The sequence below is a fragment of the Lissotriton vulgaris genome, chromosome 4_1 (genome assembly GCF_964263255.1).
Source record: "Lissotriton vulgaris chromosome 4_1, aLisVul1.2, whole genome shotgun sequence".
In the NCBI taxonomy this organism is placed as follows: Eukaryota; Metazoa; Chordata; class Amphibia; order Caudata; family Salamandridae; genus Lissotriton; species Lissotriton vulgaris.
Genome location: NC_141691.1, coordinates 175,586,903 through 175,610,929, shown reverse-complemented (window position 1 = coordinate 175,610,929; position 24,027 = coordinate 175,586,903). Strand labels below are relative to the sequence as shown.

Here is a 24,027-nt window from a genome sequence, read left to right as displayed (position 1 = left end):
CACCCGTTTTGGCTCTGCACAAGGACTCAGGATGGGATGGCTGCCCACACCCCCCACACTCATGTCTGAACTTGCATGACCCCTGGGGCCTCGTACATTTCCCTCTGTTAAAATTCCAACAGATCCCCCTTTTCCCTGCGTTACCACTCGGCTTCGAGTGGTACTCGTTACCTGCACCCGTCCGAAAGGGTGTCCCAGAGTTTTGGCGGGAAGATTCTCCCCCGTTACTCCCTACCAATGGTACCTTCAACATTCCTGTGCTCTCCATTTTTTGCCATGACACGGAGTCGTAACAATCCCAAGTCAACAAAGGGTCGTGTTCCTTAGCTTTTCTAAAAAGATTGTCATAGCAGAACCACTGATTGCCCCCATATGCTACAGAATACTCCATAATACGTGACTGATAAATAGGTAACTCGGTCAGCAACTCGGGCCTGCGCTCGCCCATGATGGAGGTAAATATGCCCCACGCTCTGCCCCAAGTACCAATGTTCTCGTCAACCTTAAAGGCGGCCATTTTTGCGCGCCAAACACTCGGATGCATGAGCTCCTTTTGGCTCTTCACATGCTCTATCTCGTAATGGTCGGTAAGCAATGAAAACATGTTTACATACTTATCCGCCCAAATCAATTCCTTAATTTCCAGTGGAACATGCTGGGCAATCTTCTCCCTTCGAGAAGGTACAGACCCCTCCCCCGCAATCGGCAATGGCCGCTTACCTGAAGTAGACCCTGCACTTGCCGCCGAACTTGGGCCTGCTGCACTTTCAGCCACCGGAACCTGTGGGGGAACAGAAGATGGTGCCTTCGCAGCCTCCCTAGATTCCCGCAGTTGCCTCATTACTGCCCGGGCGTCGTCAGCCGTGGCGCCCTCGCTATCTTTTCCCAACCACGCTGCCAATTGTGCCGCTAACTCGGGGGGCATATCCTCCCTGTTCGCGGGGGTGACCACCACAGGGATTGGATTCCCCTCTTTCGGCACCGGGATTGGCTCCTCACGTGGGGTATCGGGAACCGGGGTGTCCCCCCCGAGTGCCCCCCTTCTGGGCCTCTTGCTTCTTCCACCGGGGACTGCTCCCTGCAAAGGCCGTTTCGGTCCTCCCTCCCCGTCCTTAGCATCCACCTTTTTCTTCAAATCGGCTATCTCCTTCATGAGCATGCGGAGCATCTGCTCGGTCCCGACCCGCTTTCCGACTTTCTTGGGCATTCTCAGACGGGATATCTGTAAGACAAAAGAAAGATTACAACGCTCAAAATTGGCTCTTCGTTCCGTCTCGAGCTCACGTGCAGCGGGGAGGTGCAGCTTCAGAGCACAGGAACAAGAGGATGCTTTCTTGGCTTCTGCTCCTTTTATCCGTCTTCAGGGCGGGCGTAAACCCGCCCCCGCCTGCCTCCGAGGGCGTGGCCGGCCGCGTCAGTGTCTAGGACAGCCCATTCTAGGGCGGGAAAAAGGCGCGCCCCGGCTACGCCGCTTCGGGCATACCAGCCAAACTCGCCTCCCGCCCAAGATGGCTTCCCGGGGGGATCGTGGTACTCCACCATACGTTCGGGGGGACCGAATGGTCGCCCCTTTCCATGATCAGCTAACTTGTTATTATGAAGAACTGCCTGCTACCTCGCGCCCACGGGATATCTGGGGCCCTACTACTACGTACATGCTATCTAAGCTTGATGGTGACTGAAGTAAGATCTAATGCGAGCGTGCACTCCCTGAGTGGATTATTCCGGTTCTTACTAAATGGATGGATGTCCACTGTCGAGTTATGATTGTGGTATAGACACTCCTTGTCTCATCATGTGAATGGTCACTATAACCTTGATATCTGAAGCCACTTGACCTCGCCCTAGTTGGTCTGTGGTGCGTTCTCTCTTCCTACATGACCCTAGTGTGTGTGAGCTTGAACTGCCCAGTGCCTACACCGCTACTGCGACAAATTCAAGTCCTGATTACCTTAACTACCTTCTGATATTCTATACTATTGATTGCTGACCTGATTGGATTCCGTATTGTTGGGGAGGGGGGTAGTTGCAATGTTCAGTAGTTCCTAATGTATACCAAAAATAAGACTGCTTGTAACTATATATTGATAATGCAAGATTTTAGGTTAACAAATTGCTGAATTGTAATAACATGCTATGGATAGTTGATGCTATAACTTGACGTGATGATTGAAACATGGATATCAACTTAACTTGCAGCGGGCCCTGTTTGCGGGTTGTAGGCCAAATGCTGTGTTCTTGCATTAAGATACAATAAAGGTCTTCATCTTCAAAAAAAAATAAGATCGCTCTGGCTCCAGGAGATTCGGGAAACCGTATAGCAGACCCATTTTCTGACACTGGCTGCGCTGGAACCACCTGCAAGTGAGGTCAGGATTTATGGCGATGTTCCCTTGTCTCGTCTGAAGAATGAAAGCAAAGCAGTGAAGTCAAAGAGTGCTTCGACTTCTTGGACTTCATCTTATAGGATTAACCTAAAGAACTCCTGGAGTGTGATGAGGAGTGAGGCGAGCAGCTTTGACTGCAGTTGCGAGACCTCCAGTGGCAAAGAGCTTCTTGACCCACAGGAGGGTGGCCTTAGGGTACATAGTCTTGCACTCCGCACATGTAGCAGAGTTGTGGTCCCTCTGCAGGCACCACAGGCACACCATGTGGGTGTCCGTCACCGACATCTGTCAATGGCAGGTGCACAAGGTTTTCACTTGATGGGTTTCTTAAGGGACATCTCTATGGGGAAAAGGCACACTAGAGTTCGTTGTTATTTATGTTATAGCTTGATCTAAACTACAGCTGATGGCTCAGAAGAGAAGGAACTGAGGTCAGCACTTGGGTGGCGGATGACACCAACAACGCCACAAGGAGTCAAATGACGCCACATATTGACACAAGTGGATTGCTTAAAAAATGTCTGGTTTCAGTCTGACGAACCGGGAATATTATAAGGCAAGAAATCTGCAGCTAGAAGTATATATCAGATATAAGTAGAACTCACCATGGAGACTAAACCTAAAGGAGCATTTTAAGATTGTTTTCTGAGATTTTATTATTTGAAAAATGTTTTCAAACCAGAGGAAGGTATGAAGAACGTTTTTATTAAAAGGCAATTTTGTGACTTTTATGATGTGTTATTGATTCCTATTTATGAATCTATGAGGATCTCTTGCTACATATTTTCATCACCAACACAGCTCGGAAGATAGGTGAGGACAAGTACGAAGATGGAATGTCTACATTCATCTTCTTATTAACAAAGCTTGCTGCATATGAAAATGAGTCATGAGCAATAGCTTTCGGGAAAGTAAGTGCAAGGTCGCTATTATCACCAGAATGATTGGTGGGATCAACAATCTGAAAGGATCTGTGGGCATCTTTGGCATCAAAAAAGAAGATGACTCACGCAATGATGCTACCCACTGCACACGTAGAGGAGTGTGACCTGACTTGCAGTGCCCACTTGCACCCAGACTGTCCCCTCAAAGGTCAAGTAGAAGGCGAAGGCAGGGTAAGAACAAATGGCTGTCTTCTAAGCCCGTGACATCTGGTCACTCAGATCCCAGACATCTGATCACGTGCCATAGAAATGAATATTGCATCCAGATGATCTAGATGCTCTGGGAGACCGTTTGAAGTCTCGTTTGCAGTTTCAAGTTCAGACATTGATCCTCAAGTCAGATATATTTACTTGAGCATTCTCCTCTGTCACCCAGTGTGCATGGATTCCAAGAAAGGCTATTGGGCTTCCTCATGAATAGTATGGATAGAATGCTGTGACCCATTGGTCATCTGGTCACTCACCTCCGTCACTACGAGGCCTGCCATTGCTCACAAAAAACCCACACAGTATGTTCAATGTGAAAAATGAGTTGTCAATGAGTTGTCCATGAACCGTGTGTTCTTTTTGTATACAAAATATCACCAGCCAAGCCGGCATATTCAAGTTAGTACACTCCAATACAAAACCTGCTATTAAAACTTGTGTCTAGAATGACAAACTAATATCCCACAGAAATGCAGTCATAATTAATCTTTCTGAATGCTGATAATGCAAATGTACTTCATGGGTTTTGCAATACTAGATACAGTATTTCAGCTAATTTCCTTTCTTTGCAAAATTAGATTTTTTTTCCAGCCATTTATTTGGTTGAGGCCCACCCTGAAAGACCGTTTAAGTATATTATTACAGAGAACATGTTTTTATTGCAGAGACAGAATTCTGTGAGATGCTGGGTACAGAACTGTAATGCAAGTAGGGTTTGTACCATTGACCGTGTTTGACAGTATACTGCAGTTTTTGGTTTATATACGGTTATTGCACATTGACAATATTATGAACACAGAGAGAAAGCGATTTTCCCTTAAAGCACAGGTTTTCTGGTTAGATGTCAAGAAGTGATTAGAACCAAGTTCAACTGGCTCCGAGGTGAAAAATGTAGGGCCTTGTTTAGAGGTAGTTGGAAAAGTTACTCAGTCACAAATGTGGTGGATCTCCTAAACACAGTATTATAAATAGATAATAGTAAATGGCACTTGTGATATGGTGGATGAGGCCATCCACCATGTTTGTGGCTGAGTCCCTTTCTGGAAAATTCTAAACTAAGACTTTTATGGCCTGATTTAGAGTTTGACAAGTGGGTTACATTCAACACAAATGGGGGGAATATCCTGTATGACAAACTGCAAGTTTACTATATCCCATGTCACTTTTAAAAAGGCAACTGAGATATCTACCATATTTGAGGAGTAGTCTGTCCTCCAAACTCTAAATCAGGACCTTAGTCATTAAAGTACATATCATACCATACTTAATGAAGCCAGTAGCATGCCACATCAGTTTCACCCTTTATGACTAAGACAATGCTAAAGAGAAGAAAGAAAAGAGACACATACTCCCCAGCCGAAAGCAAGCACTGTTTTTCATCTTGTTTTACTCGTGGACGACCCAATTTGACTTTGAGCGGAGAGGCTGGTGACTTCTGTGATGAAGGCTGAATGAAATGAGCAAAGAGCTCGGTCTGTTTCAGCAAGAATTCAAATCTTTTAGATCGGTCAGTTTTCTAACATTAAAAACAAGAAAAGAAAAAAAAGCAATCTTAAATAATTGATTCTACAACATAAATTTCTTTAATTACATGTGCTAATACTTCCATACATTCATGTACTAATTCCCACTGTCATAATCCCATAAGTATCATTAAGTCGGGTAATAGTAACACCTGATATTTACAGCACTTGAATTGAAAAAAATTCACAATGAAGCAGTATATAACAGCAAGGTATTATTAAAGAAATCTTAAACATGCTATTTTTCATTACGCTGCTGCAAATAGAAAGTAAAAGATGTATTTTTTGATAAAGTTTTTCCAAAGCACACTCCAGTCCCTCCAATTATACAGTAGAACCACTGGTGACTGTTCACCTATATAGGATTGTAGAAGGGTAACTGAATAAAAAATATGTTTTTCCTCTCGACCTTCACTCTTGTTGTTTATTTTATGTCACTTAGAACCGATCTTTAATTTACATTACAAATCCCACTGCTGTCATTGTGTTGCATGAGTAGAGAAGTAAAACATGGCCGCTCCAGCATGCACGCAACCCGTATTAAACCTGGTATCCTGCCAATCACCTGCACCCCCCTCTGGCTGTCTCACCACCTCCACATTTTAACAAGCATTTGCAATGCAATAGGTCTCGCATCTGCACGAGTTGGAGCTATTTGCATATATATGACAATGCCTTTTATTTGTGTTTTGAAAACCTGCAAAAGAGGCATAGTTACTGCCAGCCTGCTTCTCGTAAGCAACGACTATCAGTACAAAGTGCGTGTTTATGCACTGCTTGCAGATTTTTAAAATACATAAATGGCATGGTCATTTACAAAGTAGTCTTTTTACATTATTCAAGGTCATGTGCAGCCCACCCAAGTTAAACACACATGTACCCCCACCCCCCATGCAACATCCCTTGGATACAATGCTGGTTATGCTGACTTCAATAGAGTAGCCCCTATCACCAGGTCGGTGGGCGTGATGGCCGTCTCATAACCTCAGGTAATGCTTTCGGAGGCTGGGGAGGGGTTGCGAGGTATTTCTGGAGCATATGTTTGCGTGCGAGAGAGAGCTCTTAAAGTGAAATGGCATGGGGCGTGGCTTAGCGCCCGAGGCGGATGGCGGTCCCGGAGTAGAGCTCCGTCCTTACCGGGGATTCGCGGCGGTTCCAGCCCTCGCACTCCGACATGCTCTGCAGCATTCAGCACCGGAACGTTTCCTGCACCTTTTGAGGTTTATGCCGACTACAGCATCAACTGGCTCTGCCCCGTAGCTCCAGTTTTACTCCGGTCGCGGCTTTGCTTCAGCCGCGACCGCCATTTTGTTTTTCCACACGGCGTTCGTCTGAGGCACGAACATGCGACGGCGGCAGCCTCCTGACACCGGCATTTGACAGAAAACAATACAATTCAGCAGGAAATGCTGTTAATAAATCACAGCTTCTACAGGTGACTTTATCTTCATTTTGGAAAAGTTTTTTTTATTCTTATCGCCTGCCCTGCTGTTTTCTCCTCAACTTTGGCAGCCATTTTAGACTTCAATCTACATCAGCTCCATTTATATCACTAACCTGATTTTTTCTCATTCTTCATATCATATTTTCGTCATTTCACCTGGTTTTTTGGATTTTTATCTTTAATCCTCCTCCTATTGACTTTGCTGATTCTGTCAATTACCTGCAGTACTTCTTTGATTGATTCATATTTTACTGGTGACCCCTTCTACTTGGGATCTCATGGCGGAGTGTCCTGGCAAGTCTTCCAAGCGAAATTTCATCAAGAATTCCAAACTATTTACTGCATTGGCTCATTTAGAAGCATCTGCAGACCCCTCCGCTTGCGAAGCATCATTCACAATGGATGTTCCCACTTCGTCAGGATCGAAAACTACCCCAAAGCGGTTGAAGCACAATCCTCCGTCACCACCAAAGTCGCCGACAGCCATTTCCTTAGAGCTTCTCCTTGAGGAAATAAGAGCACTGCGCCCCTTCATGGAGGAGACAAACTCCAAACTGCAAACATTGACCGACAACTGGTCCCTCATGGACTCCAGGGTTTCCACGGTAGAAAAATCTGTGTCATCTCTCCAGGAAACCGCGACCAAGGTGGTCCACATAGATGCACGCGTCTCGTCACTCCAGAAGCAGGTGGAGGACCTTGAAAATAGAAATAGGCGCAACAACCTACGCCTCTACGGCCTGAAGGAAGGTTGCGAGGGGACTGACGCCATCGCCTTCCTCAAATCTCTCTTACCCAAACTGCTGCATCTTCCTGAGGGTACATCACTTAATATCCAACGAGCGCACAGGCTTGGTCGAGCTCCCTCCAATGTCTCTCCTGCGACGAAGCCTAGAGGTGTAATAATGTATTTTCTTGAATACACAGACCTGCTGAAGGTTCTATTAGCAGCTAAGGCGATACCTCACCTTAAGTGGTCGGATTCCACGTTATTCTTTGCCCAGGATTACGCCAAAGCTACTGCATCACGACGCAAGGCATTTCTTGATATGAGACCAGAACTACGTTCCATCGGAGCCAGATATGGACTTTTTCATCCTTGCTTGTTCAAAGTCACTCATAACAACAAGACTATGACTTTTGAGGATCCTCTTCGACTCCGAAGTTTTCTGAACTCTTGCGGATCTGCCGACATGGAGTTTTCTAGTTCTTCTTCTTCATTTCCGCCTTGACTTTTTTTTTCTTCTAATATTTTTTGGATTACCCTGATACTCATGGTGTCTGGTTTTCTGTATACTGTTTTGATCTTTTCTTCACAGGTTCTTCAGCTGCTGCATAACTTCAATGTTCATTGCATGTGCTGGTTTATTACATGTTCTTTGAATGTTTAATCTTGTTTCTACCTGGAATTGTTGTCGTTTGCCTGTTTCTAAAATTCTTGTTTTCCTTCTCTTCCACAGATTATTTCTTTGTGTTCCGTCACGTCTCTCCGGTTGGACGTCTTGTTGCTCCGTCACCTGACCTCCGTTGGTTGGCCTTCCCTCCCTCCTCTCATCTCCAAATTTCCCCTTTTGTGTCCTGACCCTTGAACGTATCCATTCCCCACCACTCCTTGTAAGTACCACCCTACATTTTCCTTCTCCATTGTTGCCATGATCCCTTTCGTTCTGAATGTTTTTGTCTGTTTTTTTTCTAGGTTATTGCTGGCTCTTTTTGTGCCACTTTCTCTAAGCTTGTTCCTGACTTTCTTTTTGATTTTCCCATCTCACTCTCTTATCATTCTTCTGTTGTCTCTCCCCTCTTTCGATTCTTTTCCACAATCTTTTTTTACATCATCTTTTCTCCCCTTTATCTTACATTTTCACTCATTCTCTTGCAACATTCTACAATTTTCTCTACCTTTTCTTCTCTTTTCCATTTTTACCGCCTTTTCTTCTTACCTTGTACATGACCTTTTCTTTTTACTTACGTGCTCTTCATTTCTACTACCCTTCTATGTTGATCTTTTCCCATCGTATATCTTCATGACTCTTTTACCAACATGGTATTACAGTGTCCCTCATGTTCTTTCTCAGTATTTTCTTACCATTTTCCATCGTTTACTTTTTCAACTTGCTTTACCTCCCTTCCAATGCCATCTCTTCATGATATTTTCTCTTTGTCTCCTATGGTTCCTTTCATATGCTGCTTTTTCCCTAACCCTGATCTCTATTGCCTTCATATCAACATTTCCTCATTCTTTTGCACTGTTATTTTTCTTCATGGTACTTCCTCTCTGTATTCTTTTTTTCCTTCTCTTTGTCGAGCATTCTTATTTTTCCCTCTTCCATTTTTCCTTTTTTAGATATTATGAGGCTTTCTTATGTTTCCTGTATACACTCTCCCTTCTTAATTGTTCTTGATGTCAGTGCGCATTGTTTCATGGAACGTTAAAGGTTTAAGTTCACCTATTAAGCGGCAAAAGATTCTTTCCCATTTAGCTAAATTAAATGTAGATGTCGCCTTTTTACAAGAAACCCATCTTTCTGATACCGAGGCTGCTAAGCTCCAAAGAGGCTGGGTGGGGAAGGTCTTTTCGGCTCCTGGTGATGGCAAAAGAAATGGTGTTGTTTTGTTGATTCGAAAGTCCTTTTCTCATTCTGTGCTGCAATCCGAATCTGATCCTGATGGCAGATGGCTATTTGTTAAACTTTCCTCTAAAGGTGTCCCCTTTTCCTTGCTCAATGTTTATGCTCCCACAGGTGGCAATCCTATTTTCTGGAATGCGTTTGCCTCTCGTATTACTGAATGTATTGATGACAATTTTATTTTAGCAGGCGATTGCAACCTACCCCTCGACCCCTTTTTGGACAGGCGTTCCAAATCTTCTTTTGTTCCTAACAAATCCCACAAACTCTTCACGCACGCCATTTCCCAACATAACCTGATTGATGCTTGGCGAATATGTAACCCTACCAGTACAGAATTTACGTTTTACTCCCCGGTTCACCACTCCCAATCACGTATTGACTATATTTTTCTGTCTCACCATCTGTCCCAATCCCTCACCCAAGCTGAGATTGGCCCTATAGTATTCTCCGATCACGCCCCAGTTCTAATCAATATCGACATTTTACCCAAATCCAATGGTCCCAAAAGATGGCGTTTCAACAACGCCCTCCTTCTTGACCCCAAATTTACTACCTCCTTTATTGAGTTTACCACCGAATTTTTTGTTATTAATGATACTCCCTCCTTAGCCACTCACACAATCTGGGATGCTTACAAAGCTGCAGCCAGAGACTTTATTCTCAGACATGTTGCTGCGAAACGTAAACTTGCCCGTAAACGCGCCAGTGATCTTTTATCTCAGATCAAAGTTCTAGAGCACGCCTTCTATACCTCTCATTCCCAGGAAAGTTTAACTGCTCTTGTTAACGCGAAAATGAACTACAACAAACAGTCTACAGATGATGCATCCCTGTACTTATTGAAATCCAGCTCAAAATTTTATGGGGGGAAGAATAAGGCGGGGAAAATCCTTGCTAACTATTTGAAAGTTAAACAAAACAAATTGAATATTGAGTCTATTTTTGATGTTAATTCCATCCTCCAACATAAAGATGTGGATATCTTGGAGGAATTTTCCCGCTTCTATTCTACACTTTACTCTTCTGGCACTCAACCCTCTGCTCATTCTCTCTCTACCTCTTTTACTAGCATTCAACCTCCTCCCAACTTTCCTGTAGACCTTACTTCTCTCGAATCCCCCCTCACTATTCGCGAACTACACAAAGCACTTCATTCCCTTAAGAAAGACAAGGCACCCGGCCCAGATGGCTTCACAGTCGAATTTTATCAACACTTTTCCACTCTTTTGCTGCCCAAATTACTTTCTCTTCTTGATTCCTTCAAAACCAGTGGTGCTTCCTCGGGTACCTTCTCAGACGCTTATATTTGTATTATACCAAAGGAGGGGAAGGACGCTCAACATTGTAAGAATTATAGACCAATATCACTTGTTAACATTGATTACAAGATATACGCCAAATCTTTACCCATTAGATTGGATTCTTTTCTCCCAGATCTCCTCGGTCCTGAACAATCAGGATTTGTTAAAGGCCGCTTCATCTCCGATAACACCAGACTCCTCTTTAATGTTTTGTCTAAATCACCGCGTTTTAGTAAGTCCCTAGCCGCAATCGCCCTGGATGCCGAGAAGGCATTCGACAGAGTTGAATGGCCATTCCTTTTCTCCGCACTGAAATGGTTTGGGTTTGGCCCTAATTTCATTTCCCTCATCTCCTTTCTTTATGCAAATCCTAGAGCAGCGGTCTGTGCTAATGGTCTGATTTCTTCTTTTTTTAGCCTCGGAAGAGGCGTAAGGCAAGGCTGCCCTCTCTCCCCATTTCTCTTTAATCTTGCTCTAGAACCCTTTTTATCCAAGCTACGTCAAAACCCAAACATTCACGGCTTCCCTCTCTCTCAATCGCAAATCAAGCTCGCTGCCTACGCAGACGACATTCTACTCTTCATTTCGAATCCATCGCTATCTATCCCAACTTTCCTAGCCGAAGTCAACACTTATTCCCATCTTTCTGGCTATAAATTAAATAATGACAAATGCGAAATCTTACCCCTTACCAAATTCACCTTCAAGTCTGATTTTACGGCGTCTCAATTCAAATGGAGCCCGACCCATATAAAATACCTCGGTTTGCATATTACTCCTTCTATCTCGGATACTATCTCACTATGTCTTACTAAATGCACTCAGAAGTTATCTGACCTCACTTCTAGGTGGCATCCCCTATATCTTTCCTGGTGGGGTCGCCTTGATACCATTAAAATGATGCTATCCCCAATTGTCCTCTATACTATCTCTAATATTCCTATTTCCATCCCTGCCAAATTTTTTGCCAAAATCAATACTACCTTATCCTCATTTTTATGGTCTGGTAAGAAACCACGCATGTCCCTTTCGAGATTACGTTTCCCTAAATCGGAAGGCGGGGTTAACTTCCCAAATTTTCCTGCTTATCATCGAGCCTTCCTCTTGAAACAGGCAGCTATCTGGCTTAAAGATCCTACCGATACTCTCCCCCTTTGGGCTGAACTCGAACGCCTTTCTCTTTCTCCCTTTTCCTTTGCCGAATATCTTTCCTTTTCTCGTAAACCCCAATTTGTGTCCACTCCACTTCACAAATACACAGCGAAACTACTTTTAGCCTCCACTCCTCCTCCTCCCTCCTCCATCACTGAATTCCTGACTACCACCATTTGGTATAACAACAACATTCTTATTAAGCTGAAACCTTTCTATTGGAAAACTTGGAGGCAACGAGGCTTAATCTGGGTCTCCCAACTTTTCTCTGGATCTGACTTCATGCCTTTTCAGGATCTACGTCGTCTCTTTTCTCTCCCTTCTTCCTTTATTCACAAATACATCTTGCTTAAGACTGCAGTTATGTCTACTTATGATTCCCTATCTCACTCTCCTTCACTTCCGATCTCCCCTACTCCGCTTTCTTCTCTCCATCTCCAACTCCGCTCCGGTTCTTCAGCATCTTCCATATATCACTCCTTCCATAACCCTCCTTCCCCTCGGCCTAAAACAACGGTGGAGGAGCAATGGGAATCTGACCTTGCGGTCTCGTGGTCCACCTCCTTGTGGGATAAAATTTGGATTAAGATCCGTAAATCGTCCAGAGCTGCCTCTCTTACACAAACACTTTTCTTCCTTTACAATCGACTTCTTTACACGCCATCCCTCCTTCACAAAAGATTCCCTGTGGTTCCAGACCTCTGTTGGTCTTGCTCCACCCCCGGTGCCACACTTTTTCACATGCTTTTTCTATGTCCTCTCACACACGCTTTTTGGACTAAAGTGTGGGATCAACTCAATTCTATCTTCCAGACTTCTATCCCTTTCTCTATTACTGACATTTTCCTTGGTTCACTCTCCCCTTCCTGGACTGCAGTTGAAACAAATACCCAGGTTATTGATTTGTTACTAGCTGTTGCGTTTCAACAGATCACTGTTAACTGGAAAAATTCCGAGAGTATTACTTTCAAAGCCTGGTGGTTTAATGTCTGTTACAATCACAGGTTGGACACTGCATTCGTTTATCCCGTTACTTTGGCCCCAAAACGACATGCATTATGGCTCCCTGTTACCCTTTATCTAGATGTCTGCGCCAAACGATCCTCTCACTTACCCCCATTTCAGCAAGAAGTTTCAAAACCCCCTTGAATAACCTTTTGTTCCTTCTATTTCTTTAGCATTTAACTCCCCGCACGTTTTGTTTTATATCCCACGTTACATTGCCTCTGTGAGTGTACACTTTAATTGAATAGCCTCATTTGCTTTTTATTTTTGTATTCCCTCCCCTACATTCTTTATTATATGATATTTATTGTGATAACCTAGTTTACTATCCGTTTTGATGATGTTGTCTTCATTCTTGCTCTTTGTAATATTAACTTTGTTTCTCCTAATAAAATTCTACTTGAACTTAAAAAAAAAAAGTGAAATGGCATAAGAATGTCTTTCTTCTACAAATATCACCGTTTGCAAGTCGATATTCCAGTATCCCTTGTGCAGTTTACTGCATGCTTCTCAAGTTTTACTGTGAGACAGTACGAGGCGACACAAGGAAAGCTGTACCATCTAAGGACAGGAAGAGGGCTGGGATAGGGCCTGTAAGGGGCTAGGTGGGTACCAGAACAACAGTGCAAGTCGACACAGCTAAACTACAGAACAGACATCTGAACCAGCACTGTGCCACAGCAAAACTTGCTGTGCCAGAAAAACATAAAAGTGTCAGGCCAAAACCACCCCAGTGTCAGACAAGGGCCAAAAGTACCCCAGAAATGATACAGATTTGTTTGCAAACGAGTGTGTGGGCGGGGGCGAGAAGGCATGGACCACGAAGTGCACAGGTCTGAGAAGGCACGGACTGCGGGAGGGGGGAGGCGCGGGAAGAAAATAGTGCTCACAATTAAAAAAAATACTGTGCAACTCTCGAGGTAAAGGGCCCAGTAGCCATGGAAGGATACAAATGAGGACATGCCCGTTATAAGGAGTGACTAACAAGCCTAAACTAATCGGAAGGCAGCATTTAAGAATGACAAAGACACACGCCAAGGAAAAAGATGGGCAGAGAGTGGGCTGAGCTTTCACGGAGCTTCCACTCCATATTGAATACTGCATGCATAGCAAAGCGAGCAGCGCATGCACGCTCCTTCTCTGATTAAGCTTCTTTTCCCTCCAGAGGCGGAAGCCGGGAGGTCTCCCTCTTTACTTTGCTATTTTGCTATTTTGCACCGTTTTTAAGACTTCTGGTAGTTCGTTCTACAGACTTGATTTTAATAAGTGTGTGGGACTTCCTAGCGCTCCCTGGCGCTCTGTGCTAATTCCCCCCCCCTCCCTTCGCCTTCCACCAGCTCTCGGCTGAGTGTTGACGCCGAGGGCTGTGTCCTTTGTTTTTTGGCCGCCATATTGGGTGTGTGTCGGGCTGGTGACGCGCCCTAGCAGCGCTTTAAAAGGGACTCCCAGGATTCAGCGTGTGATTCTCTGATTAAGCTGCGTTTCCCTCCTGAGGCGGAAGCCGGGAGGTCTCCCTCTTTACTTTGCTATTTTGCACCGTTTTTAAGACTTCTGGTAGTTCGTTCTACAGACTTGATTTTAATAAGTGTATGGGACTTCCTAGCGCTCCCTGGCGCTCTGTGCTAATTCCCCCCCCTCCCTTCGCCTTCCACCAGCTCTCGGCTGAGTGTTGACGCCGAGGGCTGTGTCCTTCGTTTTTTGGCCGCCATATTGGGTGTGGGTCGGGCTGGTGACGTGCTCTAGCAGCGCTTTAAAAGGGACTCCCAGGATTCAGCGTGTTATTCTCTGATTAAGCTGCTTTTCCCTCCTGAGGCGGAAGCCGGGAGGTCTCCCTCTTTACTTGGCTATTTTGCACCGTTTTTAAGACTTCTGGTAGTTCGTTCTACAGACTTGATTTTAATAAGTGTGTGGGACTTCCTAGCGCTCCCTAGCGCTCTGTGCTAATTCCCCCCCCTCCCTTCGCCTTCCACGCCGAGGGCTGTGTCCTTCGTTTTTTGGCCGCCATATTGGGTGTGGGTCGGGCTGGTGACGCGCTCTAGCAGCGCTTTAAAAGGGACTCCGAGGATTCAGCGTGTGATTCTCTGATTAAGCTGCTTTTCCCTCCTGAGGCGGAAGCCGGGAGGTCTCCCTCTTTACTTTGGTATTTTGCACCATTTTTAAGACTTCTGGTAGTTCGTTCTACAGACTTGATTTTAATAAGTGTGTGGGACTTCCTAGCGCTCCCTGGCGCTCTGTGCTAATTCCCCCCCTCCCTTCGCCTTCCACCAGCTCTCGTCTGAGTGTTGACGCCGAGGGCTGTGTCCTTCGTTTTTTGGCCGCCATATTGGGTGTGGGTCGGGCTGGTGACGCGCTCTAGCAGCGCTTTAAAAACGGATAGTGATGACTCCGCGCAGCGGACGCGCACAGCAGACGCGCCGGACCTGCGCGGGAGTCGTGCCAGAGTCCTGCCCGTCTGCGCCCGTCCGCGTCTCGGCAGCGGACGGCGCGGCGGGGGGCGTTGGCTCCAGGCTCACTTACACCGCAGCGGATCTATTATCCTTCAGGACTAATAGTGACACCTGTCGGCATGTTTTTCCTAGCCGTTATAACGGTAGATGCTGCTGTCCTGGCTGTGGGTGGTACCCTAATATTTACCGGGCTTCTGAGGGGTCTCATATTCTCCCTATTAACAACTTCAAATGCCTATTACTTAACACCCGCTCTCTGCACTGGCACGCTTTAGACATTTTTGAGTTGTTGACATCCGAAAAACCATTATGTCTTATGCTTACGGAAACCTGGCTCAGTGAGTCTTCCAACCCGGATATCGCTACAGCCATTCCTCCGGACTATATACTTTACAGACAGGATAGATCACTGGGTAAGGGCGGAGGGGTTGCACTTGTAGTTCAAAGATCTGTCACTTGTGTAGTCGTACCATCTTTGTCTATTTCTGGTGCGAATCCCTTGTTTTTTGCATCACTTTATCCCCTCATCAATCGTTCTCTGGGCTCCTGATTTACAGACCTCCTGCCCTGCGGGGTTCTTTCTTTGATGAGTTACAATCAGCTATTACCACTCTTTGCTTGAAGGTTGAACACTGCATAGTACTAGGGGATTTTAAGATTCACATGGATGTTGAGTTAGACAGTGATGCAATCAAAATCAATGACATCACCGCCACTCTAGGTCTAACTCCCTACGTATTGAGTGCGACTCATGACAAGGGCCACACTTTGGATCAAGTGTTTTCCACCTTCCCCCTTGTCATGACCTGTCCCATCCCTGTTCTCTGGTCTGACCACTTTTTGATCTGTTTTCTAAATCAGGGCAGAAGTAAACCATACTGTACAAACGCTAACCATCTTAGGCACCCCAGTACGCCATACCATAAAGTCACTCCTGAAAGCCTTGCTCAAGCATATCAGGAACATCCCTGCATTCTATCAGGTCATCTGGAGAGCGACCTTGATACGTTACAGAGATGGCTGACTGAGAGGCTAGATGACCTTGCTCCACTCTCTACGCCTCGCTCATCCACCAAGCGTAGCTCGGCGCCATGGTTTTCAGAGTCTCTTGCTCTGGCTCGGCGTAACTGTAAGTTAGCCGAAAGACTCTGGCGGAAGCAATACGATGCGGAAGCCAAGTCCGCTTATAAATCATCTATTAAGTCCTATCACGCCGATATTCTGGAGGCAAAAAAGAACTATTTTTCCAACAGAATTGAGTCAGCATCCAACTCCTGTAAAGAAATCTTTACTATTGTCAAGGAGTTTGTCTCTCCCAAAGCCAGTGCAGTTCAGCACAAGTTCTCTGAATCTTGGGTCAATGAGCTGGCGAATTTCTTCACTACAAAAATCAAACAGATCCAAGAATCTTTTCCGCCCTCTGGCCACAGTTCAGCTCTCATTGATTGTAATCCTTCTTCCTCTTCATCCGAATCCAGTCCTGTCCTATCGGAGTTTCCAGTTCTGTCTACATCTACTTCTCTGGATCTCCTTCTCAGGATCAAATCAGGCTCTCCATTGGACCCCTGTCCTGCGACCTTTCTAGCTAATAATGCTAAGATTTTGAACCCTTTAATAAATCCTGTTCTCAATCTTTCCCTGACAAGTGGCACTGTCCCCCCGGCCTGGAAAAAGGCAATGGTTGTTCCACTCCTGAAAAAGCCTGGCCTTGATCCTGATAAGCATGTAAACTATAGACCAATATCTCTGCTACCTAGTTTAGCAAAGATTGTGGAGAAGCACGTCCACTCTGTGCTCTCCTCTTTCCTGGAAGACCATGGTCTACTCCATCCCACCCAGTCAGGCTTCCGCTCCAATCTGAGCACTGAGACCGCTCTCTTGGAAGTAAATGAAGCCATCAAGGAAGCTCTTGACTCAGGTGGAAGAGCTATGCTGGTGATGTTAGATCTGTCGGCGGCCTTCGACACCGTCCCCCATGAGGCCCTCTTGAGTAGACTCTATGAGATCGGTCTCAGAGGGACGGTGTTGAGCTGGCTTAGATCCTATCTTGCGGGTCGTCGACAGGTGGTCTGGGACCCCCCCCGTACTCTGCCGAGGTGCCGCCGTTGGAGGTCGGAGTCCCTCAAGGGTCGGTGCTTAGCCCGACCCTTTTTAACATCTTTATGACTCCATTGGCGGTACTGGCAGAGTCTCTTGGTGCCCAGATCATATCATACGCTGACGACACCCAGCTTCTCTTCACTTGTAAAAAGGGTGCGGAGTTTGACGGGGAGAGCATCCGTGGCTGCCTTGGGGCTGTCTTCGACTGGTTTCAGCGAAGCAGCCTCAAGTGCAACCCTGATAAATCGGAGGTGCTCTTCTTTGGCTGTCAGGTTGACCCGCCTTGGCAGGACTGGTGGCCGGTGAGTATGTCCACTCCATCATCTTCCTCCTCTGTGGCCAAAAATCTTGGGGTCAAAATTGATAACACTCTTTCACTGAAATCCCAAATGAAAGGTCTCACCGGCACATGCTTCGGTCTTTTAAAAATGCTGGGTAAATTCCTCCCTCTACTTCCTCTGGTCCATAGGAGGCTGACGGTACAGGCCTTAATTTGTTCCAGGCTCGACTATTCCAATGTCCTTTACCTGGGTCTTCCGGACTACCTTCTGCAAAAACTCCAAGTGGTCCAAAACTCCGCGGCGAGGGCCATTTTTGGCCTCCACCGCCATGCTAGGGCATCGGAGTTGCTTCTCTCCCTTCACTGGCTTCCTGTCAGGAAGCGGATTGCTTTCAAGGCACTTACGCTGACCCATAAGGCACTTCACTCGGTTGGGGCCTACTACATTCAGAAACAGCTTTTTTTCTATAAGCCCACTAGATCTCTCAGATCCGAATCTCTTGACCTGGCAACTGTCCCATCTATTAGGAAAGCCAGGATAGGTGGTCGTTCTTTTAAACATCTCGCCCCCAAACTGTGGAACTCCCTTCCATTGGATCTTCGCCGCATTTCTAATCTGTTGGCCTTTAGAAAGGCCCTGAACACCTGGCTTTACAGTCAATAACCGGTCTGTTCCTTGTTTCTTTATCTTTCTTTTCAGCTATGGGTCAGAAAGTGCCGGGACACTCCTTGGAGTAGCCGAGCGTATATAAGACACCCATTAACATTAACATTAACGCTGTCGCTATAGGCTGGATCTAAAAATGGCACATAGCTCCATGCTAATTTCACACCATCCTTAGCCTTATCATCCCTGCCTCTCTCAAGTATTAAAAATAACTCCACTTCAAATTTTACACAAAAAAAAAATAACTCCACTTCAATGTCATAATATACTTACCACATCAGCAAACAAGTTGTCCATTACAGGTTGAAAACTGCAGACACAGAGCCTCTTACAAATGGCATCCGTGTAACTGCCTCAGAAACAACATGTAACAACAATAAATAGTGATGTTACCAGCACTATCATGAAGAATAACATCAGAGAAGTCATCAGTGTTGCTCAGCAACGATGTCATTAAAGATTATGCTATTTAAAATGTCATGAGTGATAGCATATATAAGGTCATAGGGAATATGTGACATGGGAGCGACTTTTGGTTGGTTTACTTAACAAGAGTGAATGAATATCAGTTGTTTAAGAGTTCTTTAGAAACATAACTGCGTTGTTTTCAGTAAATGTCTGCTTTTTTTTTAATCTAAGCTAACCTTACCTTTCTTCAATATATTTCAGGGATTTTTTGATCAATTACACATCCAACTGCTCTTGTGCCTCAAACCACATAGCACACAGCCTGCGGCCAACCTGCCACAAGAGGTCAACCCTCGGGCTATGTGCAGCAACAGCTGGCTGTAAGATCTGACCTACTACAAGGCACTGCGCACAACCTGAAGCAGGAGTCCAACTCCTGTTGCGCAAGCCACCTACCATGCGCAGCAGGTATTCACTCCAGCGTCTGCCAAGGACTGCTCCCAACGCTATGCTGGAACCAATTTGCAGAGTGCAGCTGGGTTGACTGCATGGCCTGGCCTACAGCCAGGTGTTGCCTGCAGAACTGCAGAACCAGTCAGGTCTTGCAGTGGTTCACCGCAAGGTCTGGTCTGCAGCAAGGCCCTGTACCCAACTTACCACAGGCTTTCCAGCTCCTGCTGCATTGCTTTGCTTACAACAAGGGGTGGTGAGGGACAGAGTCTCTGAATTAAACAGAATACTCTCACCCAGTCAAGAGATCAGGGCTAGATCCAACACCGTTTTTTAGCTCACTGCACCATCCCAGTTTCAGAACCTGGCTGTATGCAAATTAGTCTGTTCCTGTCCCAGTGCATGATGGGAACAGGGCAAACCAAACTACAAAAGCCAATTCTTACACTGGGAAGGAAACAAGCTACCGGGGACCGGTTTCTGGCATTTCAGCCTCTTCGGCCCGGCTTGCTTGAATCCTGATGGTGCAATGAGCAAGGGACTCACATCTGAGTATACCCTTCCACGCTTAGGGTGGACAAAAATATTTACAACAAGGGGTGGTGAGGGACAGAGTCTCTGAATTAAACAGAATACTCTCACCCAGTCAAGAGATCAGGGCTAGATCCAACACCGTTTTTTAGCTCACTGCACCATCCCAGTTTCAGAACCTGGCTGTATGCAAATTAGTCTGTTCCTGTCCCAGTGCATGATGGGAACAGGGCAAACCAAACTACAAAAGCCAATTCTTACACTGGGAAGGAAACAAGCTACCGGGGACCGGTTTCTGGCATTTCAGCCTCTTCGGCCCGGCTTGCTTGAATCCTGATGGTGCAATGAGCAAGGGACTCACATCTGAGTATACCCTTCCACGCTTAGGGTGGACAAAAATATTTACAACAAGGGGTGGTGAGGGACAGAGTCTCTGAATTAAACAGAATACTCTCACCCAGTCAAGAGATCAGGGCTAGATCCAACACCGTTTTTTAGCTCACTGCACCATCCCAGTTTCAGAACCTGGCTGTATGCAAATTAGTCTGTTCCTGTCCCAGTGCATGATGGGAACAGGGCAAACCAAACTACAAAAGCCAATTCTTACACTGGGAAGGAAACAAGCTACCGGGGACCGGTTTCTGGCATGTCAGCCTCTTCGGCCCGGCTTGCTTGAATCCTGATGGTGCAATGAGCAAGGGACTCACATCTGAGTATACCCTTCCACGCTTAGGGTGGACAAAAATATTTACAACAAGGGGTGGTGAGGGACAGAGTCTCTGAATTAAACAGAATACTCTCACCCAGTCAAGAGATCAGGGCTAGATCCAACACCGTTTTTTAGCTCACTGCACCATCCCAGTTTCAGAACCTGGCTGTATGCAAATTAGTCTGTTCCTGTCCCAGTGCATGATGGGAACAGGGCAAACCAAACTACAAAAGCCAATTCTTACACTGGGAAGGAAACAAGCTACCGGGGACCGGTTTCTGGCATTTCAGCCTCTTCGGCCCGGCTTGCTTGAATCCTGATGGTGCAATGAGCAAGGGACTCACATCTGAGTATACCCTTCCACGCTTAGGGTGGACAAAAATATTTACAACAAGGGGTGGTGAGGGACAGAGTCTCTGAATTAAACAGAATACTCTCACCCAGTCAAGAGATCAGGGCTAGATCCAACACCGTTTTTTAGCTCACTGCACCATCCCAGTTTCAGAACCTGGCTGTATGCAAATTAGTCTGTTCCTGTCCCAGTGCATGATGGGAACAGGGCAAACCAAACTACAAAAGCCAATTCTTACACTGGGAAGGAAACAAGCTACCGGGGACCGGTTTCTGGCATTTCAGCCTCTTCGGCCCGGCTTGCTTGAATCCTGATGGTGCAATGAGCAAGGGACTCACATCTGAGTATACCCTTCCACGCTTAGGGTGGACAAAAATATTTACAACAAGGGGTGGTGAGGGACAGAGTCTCTGAATTAAACAGAATACTCTCACCCAGTCAAGAGATCAGGGCTAGATCCAACACCGTTTTTTAGCTCACTGCACCATCCCAGTTTCAGAACCTGGCTGTATGCAAATTAGTCTGTTCCTGTCCCAGTGCATGATGGGAACAGGGCAAACCAAACTACAAAAGCCAATTCTTACACTGGGAAGGAAACAAGCTACCGGGGACCGGTTTCTGGCATTTCAGCCTCTTCGGCCCGGCTTGCTTGAATCCTGATGGTGCAATGAGCAAGGGACTCACATCTGAGTATACCCTTCCACGCTTAGGGTGGACAAAAATATTTACAACAAGGGGTGGTGAGGGACAGAGTCTCTGAATTAAACAGAATACTCTCACCCAGTCAAGAGATCAGGGCTAGATCCAACACCGTTTTTTAGCTCACTGCACCATCCCAGTTTCAGAACCTGGCTGTATGCAAATTAGTCTGTTCCTGTCCCAGTGCATGATGGGAACAGGGCAAACCAAACTACAAAAGCCAATTCTTACACTGGGAAGGAAACAAGCTACCGGGGACCGGTTTCTGGCATTTCAGCCTCTTCGGCCCGGCTTGCTTGAATCCTGATGGTGCAATGAGCAAGGGACTCACATCTGAGTATACCCTTCCACGCTTAGGGTGGACAAAAATATTTACAACAAGGGGTGGTGAGGGACAGAGTCTCTGAATTAAACAGAATACTCTCACCCAGTCAAGAGATCAGGGCTAGATCCAACACCGTTTTTTAGCTCACTGCACCATCCCAGTTTCAGAACCTGGCTGTATGCAAATTAGTCTGTTCCTGTCCCAGTGCATGATGGGAACAGGGCAAACCAAACTACAAAAGCCAATTCTTACACTGGGAAGGAAACAAGCTACCGGGGACCGGTTTCTGGCATTTCAGCCTCTTCGGCCCGGCTTGCTTGAATCCTGATGGTGCAATGAGCAAGGGACTCACATCTGAGTATACCCTTCCACGCTTAGGGTGGACAAAAATATTTACAACAAGGGGTGGTGAGGGACAGAGTCTCTGAATTAAACAGAATACTCTCACCCAGTCAAGAGATCAGGGCTAGATCCAACACCGTTTTTTAGCTCACTGCACCATCCCAGTTTCAGAACCTGGCTGTATGCAAATTAGTCTGTTCCTGTCCCAGTGCATGATGGGAACAGGGCAAACCAAACTACAAAAGCCAATTCTTACACTGGGAAGGAAACAAGCTACCGGGGACCGGTTTCTGGCATTTCAGCCTCTTCGGCCCGGCTTGCTTGAATCCTGATGGTGCAATGAGCAAGGGACTCACATCTGAGTATACCCTTCCACGCTTAGGGTGGACAAAAATATTTACAACAAGGGGTGGTGAGGGACAGAGTCTCTGAATTAAACAGAATACTCTCACCCAGTCAAGAGATCAGGGCTAGATCCAACACCGTTTTTTAGCTCACTGCACCATCCCAGTTTCAGAACCTGGCTGTATGCAAATTAGTCTGTTCCTGTCCCAGTGCATGATGGGAACAGGGCAAACCAAACTACAAAAGCCAATTCTTACACTGGGAAGGAAACAAGCTACCGGGGACCGGTTTCTGGCATTTCAGCCTCTTCGGCCCGGCTTGCTTGAATCCTGATGGTGCAATGAGCAAGGGACTCACATCTGAGTATACCCTTCCACGCTTAGGGTGGACAAAAATATTTACAACAAGGGGTGGTGAGGGACAGAGTCTCTGAATTAAACAGAATACTCTCACCCAGTCAAGAGATCAGGGCTAGATCCAACACCGTTTTTTAGCTCACTGCACCATCCCAGGCTTTGCTTGCCTGCCCTTCATCTAAAGCACCCAACACCCTCTCTGCATATCCATGCTCAGTGGAGGATGGCCAAGCACAACTGGAAGTGCATCAAATTATTGCTTAAACAAAAAAGTTTAAATCCTGCCTTTGACTGTGCTCAGCGGCGTCGGCCACAGGGCTAGGACTACAGACAGGACCTGTGCCCAACAACCCAAAAACCTCTAGCCAGGGCCAACATTTAACTCTGCATAGACACCCAGGTCTTCCATGCCATACCTAGCACGGATTAGTCAAGCATAGCTGTATTGCACCAAGTATTTTTTTTAACTGCCAGTGATTTGCAAATTCTGAGACCCAAGTGGGGTTCGCTCGATCGAGGGAATTTCAAAGATTCACAAATCCAGCACAGGATTTGCAAATCTTATGATATTTCTTTAAAAAATGTATTAATAACTTTAATGATGGGACCGTCCCTTTGGGGTTCCACATACATGGGCCTGGAGGGTCACTATAGACCCTTTTTGTTCAATTTTTCCTAGTCTATTACACAGTGTTGAAAAATGGCTACCGCAAAAAAAAAATATTCTGTAAAATTCAGCATATGTGTAGAGGATTCGCAAATCTGCAGCTGGAATTACAAATCTGTAATAGAGGACAGAAGAAAAAAGTTCCCTAGTACAATTGTGTGTCTTTAGATTTTGTACTTCATACACGAATGTGCAGATTAATAATCCAGATATTTCTAAAACTTAGCCTCCTTATATTCGAACTGGGACATTTTTTAAACGGTAATTTCTCAAAAACTAAAGAAAAGATTTACATGTAAACAAGCAAATGCATTTCCTTGAGTATAAGTCTGTTTGACAGCTGTGCACAAAACTTAGCATGAAGACCCCAAATCGGATGAAGTATTTTTTTTGGAAAGTTTGGTGCATATTCAGGGGATATCGCAAAGTTATTAGCATAACCAAAATTGCCTTTTCAGCGAAAACTCTAACCTAACCAAGTGTACACATCTACCTATATACTGTGTGTGTATATGTGTATATATATATATATACACATATTTCTGACCTGGAACCCCCGCGAGTGTGGCCTGTGTTTCCTGCACACGAGCGTCCATACATAGAATGGTCCCATCACCATTCTCTACCGCACCCGCCACGGAAGAGTGCAAGAGCGCCTTGTTGGGAAATAAGCTGGGCAGCAACACTGCATAGCGCGGAGCACCGCCATGCGACGACCTGGAGGGAATCGTGAATCGACGGGCATCCAGCCGGTGG

At 45.7% G+C, this 24,027-nt stretch overlaps 1 protein-coding gene across 2 annotated transcripts in view; it reads right to left on the bottom strand.

Annotated features, from left to right (window-relative positions):
• The window catches only part of SMARCA1 (SNF2 related chromatin remodeling ATPase 1), a 2,209,746-nt gene that overhangs the window by 1,656,289 nt on the left and 529,430 nt on the right, over positions 1 to 24,027 (bottom strand). For both annotated transcript variants that reach the window (XM_086918497.1, XM_086918496.1), the window contains one exon: positions 4,888 to 5,054. In XM_086918497.1, the coding sequence (XP_086774623.1) occupies positions 4,888 to 5,054 (167 nt within the window). The remainder of the gene's footprint in view (positions 1 to 4,887; positions 5,055 to 24,027) is intronic.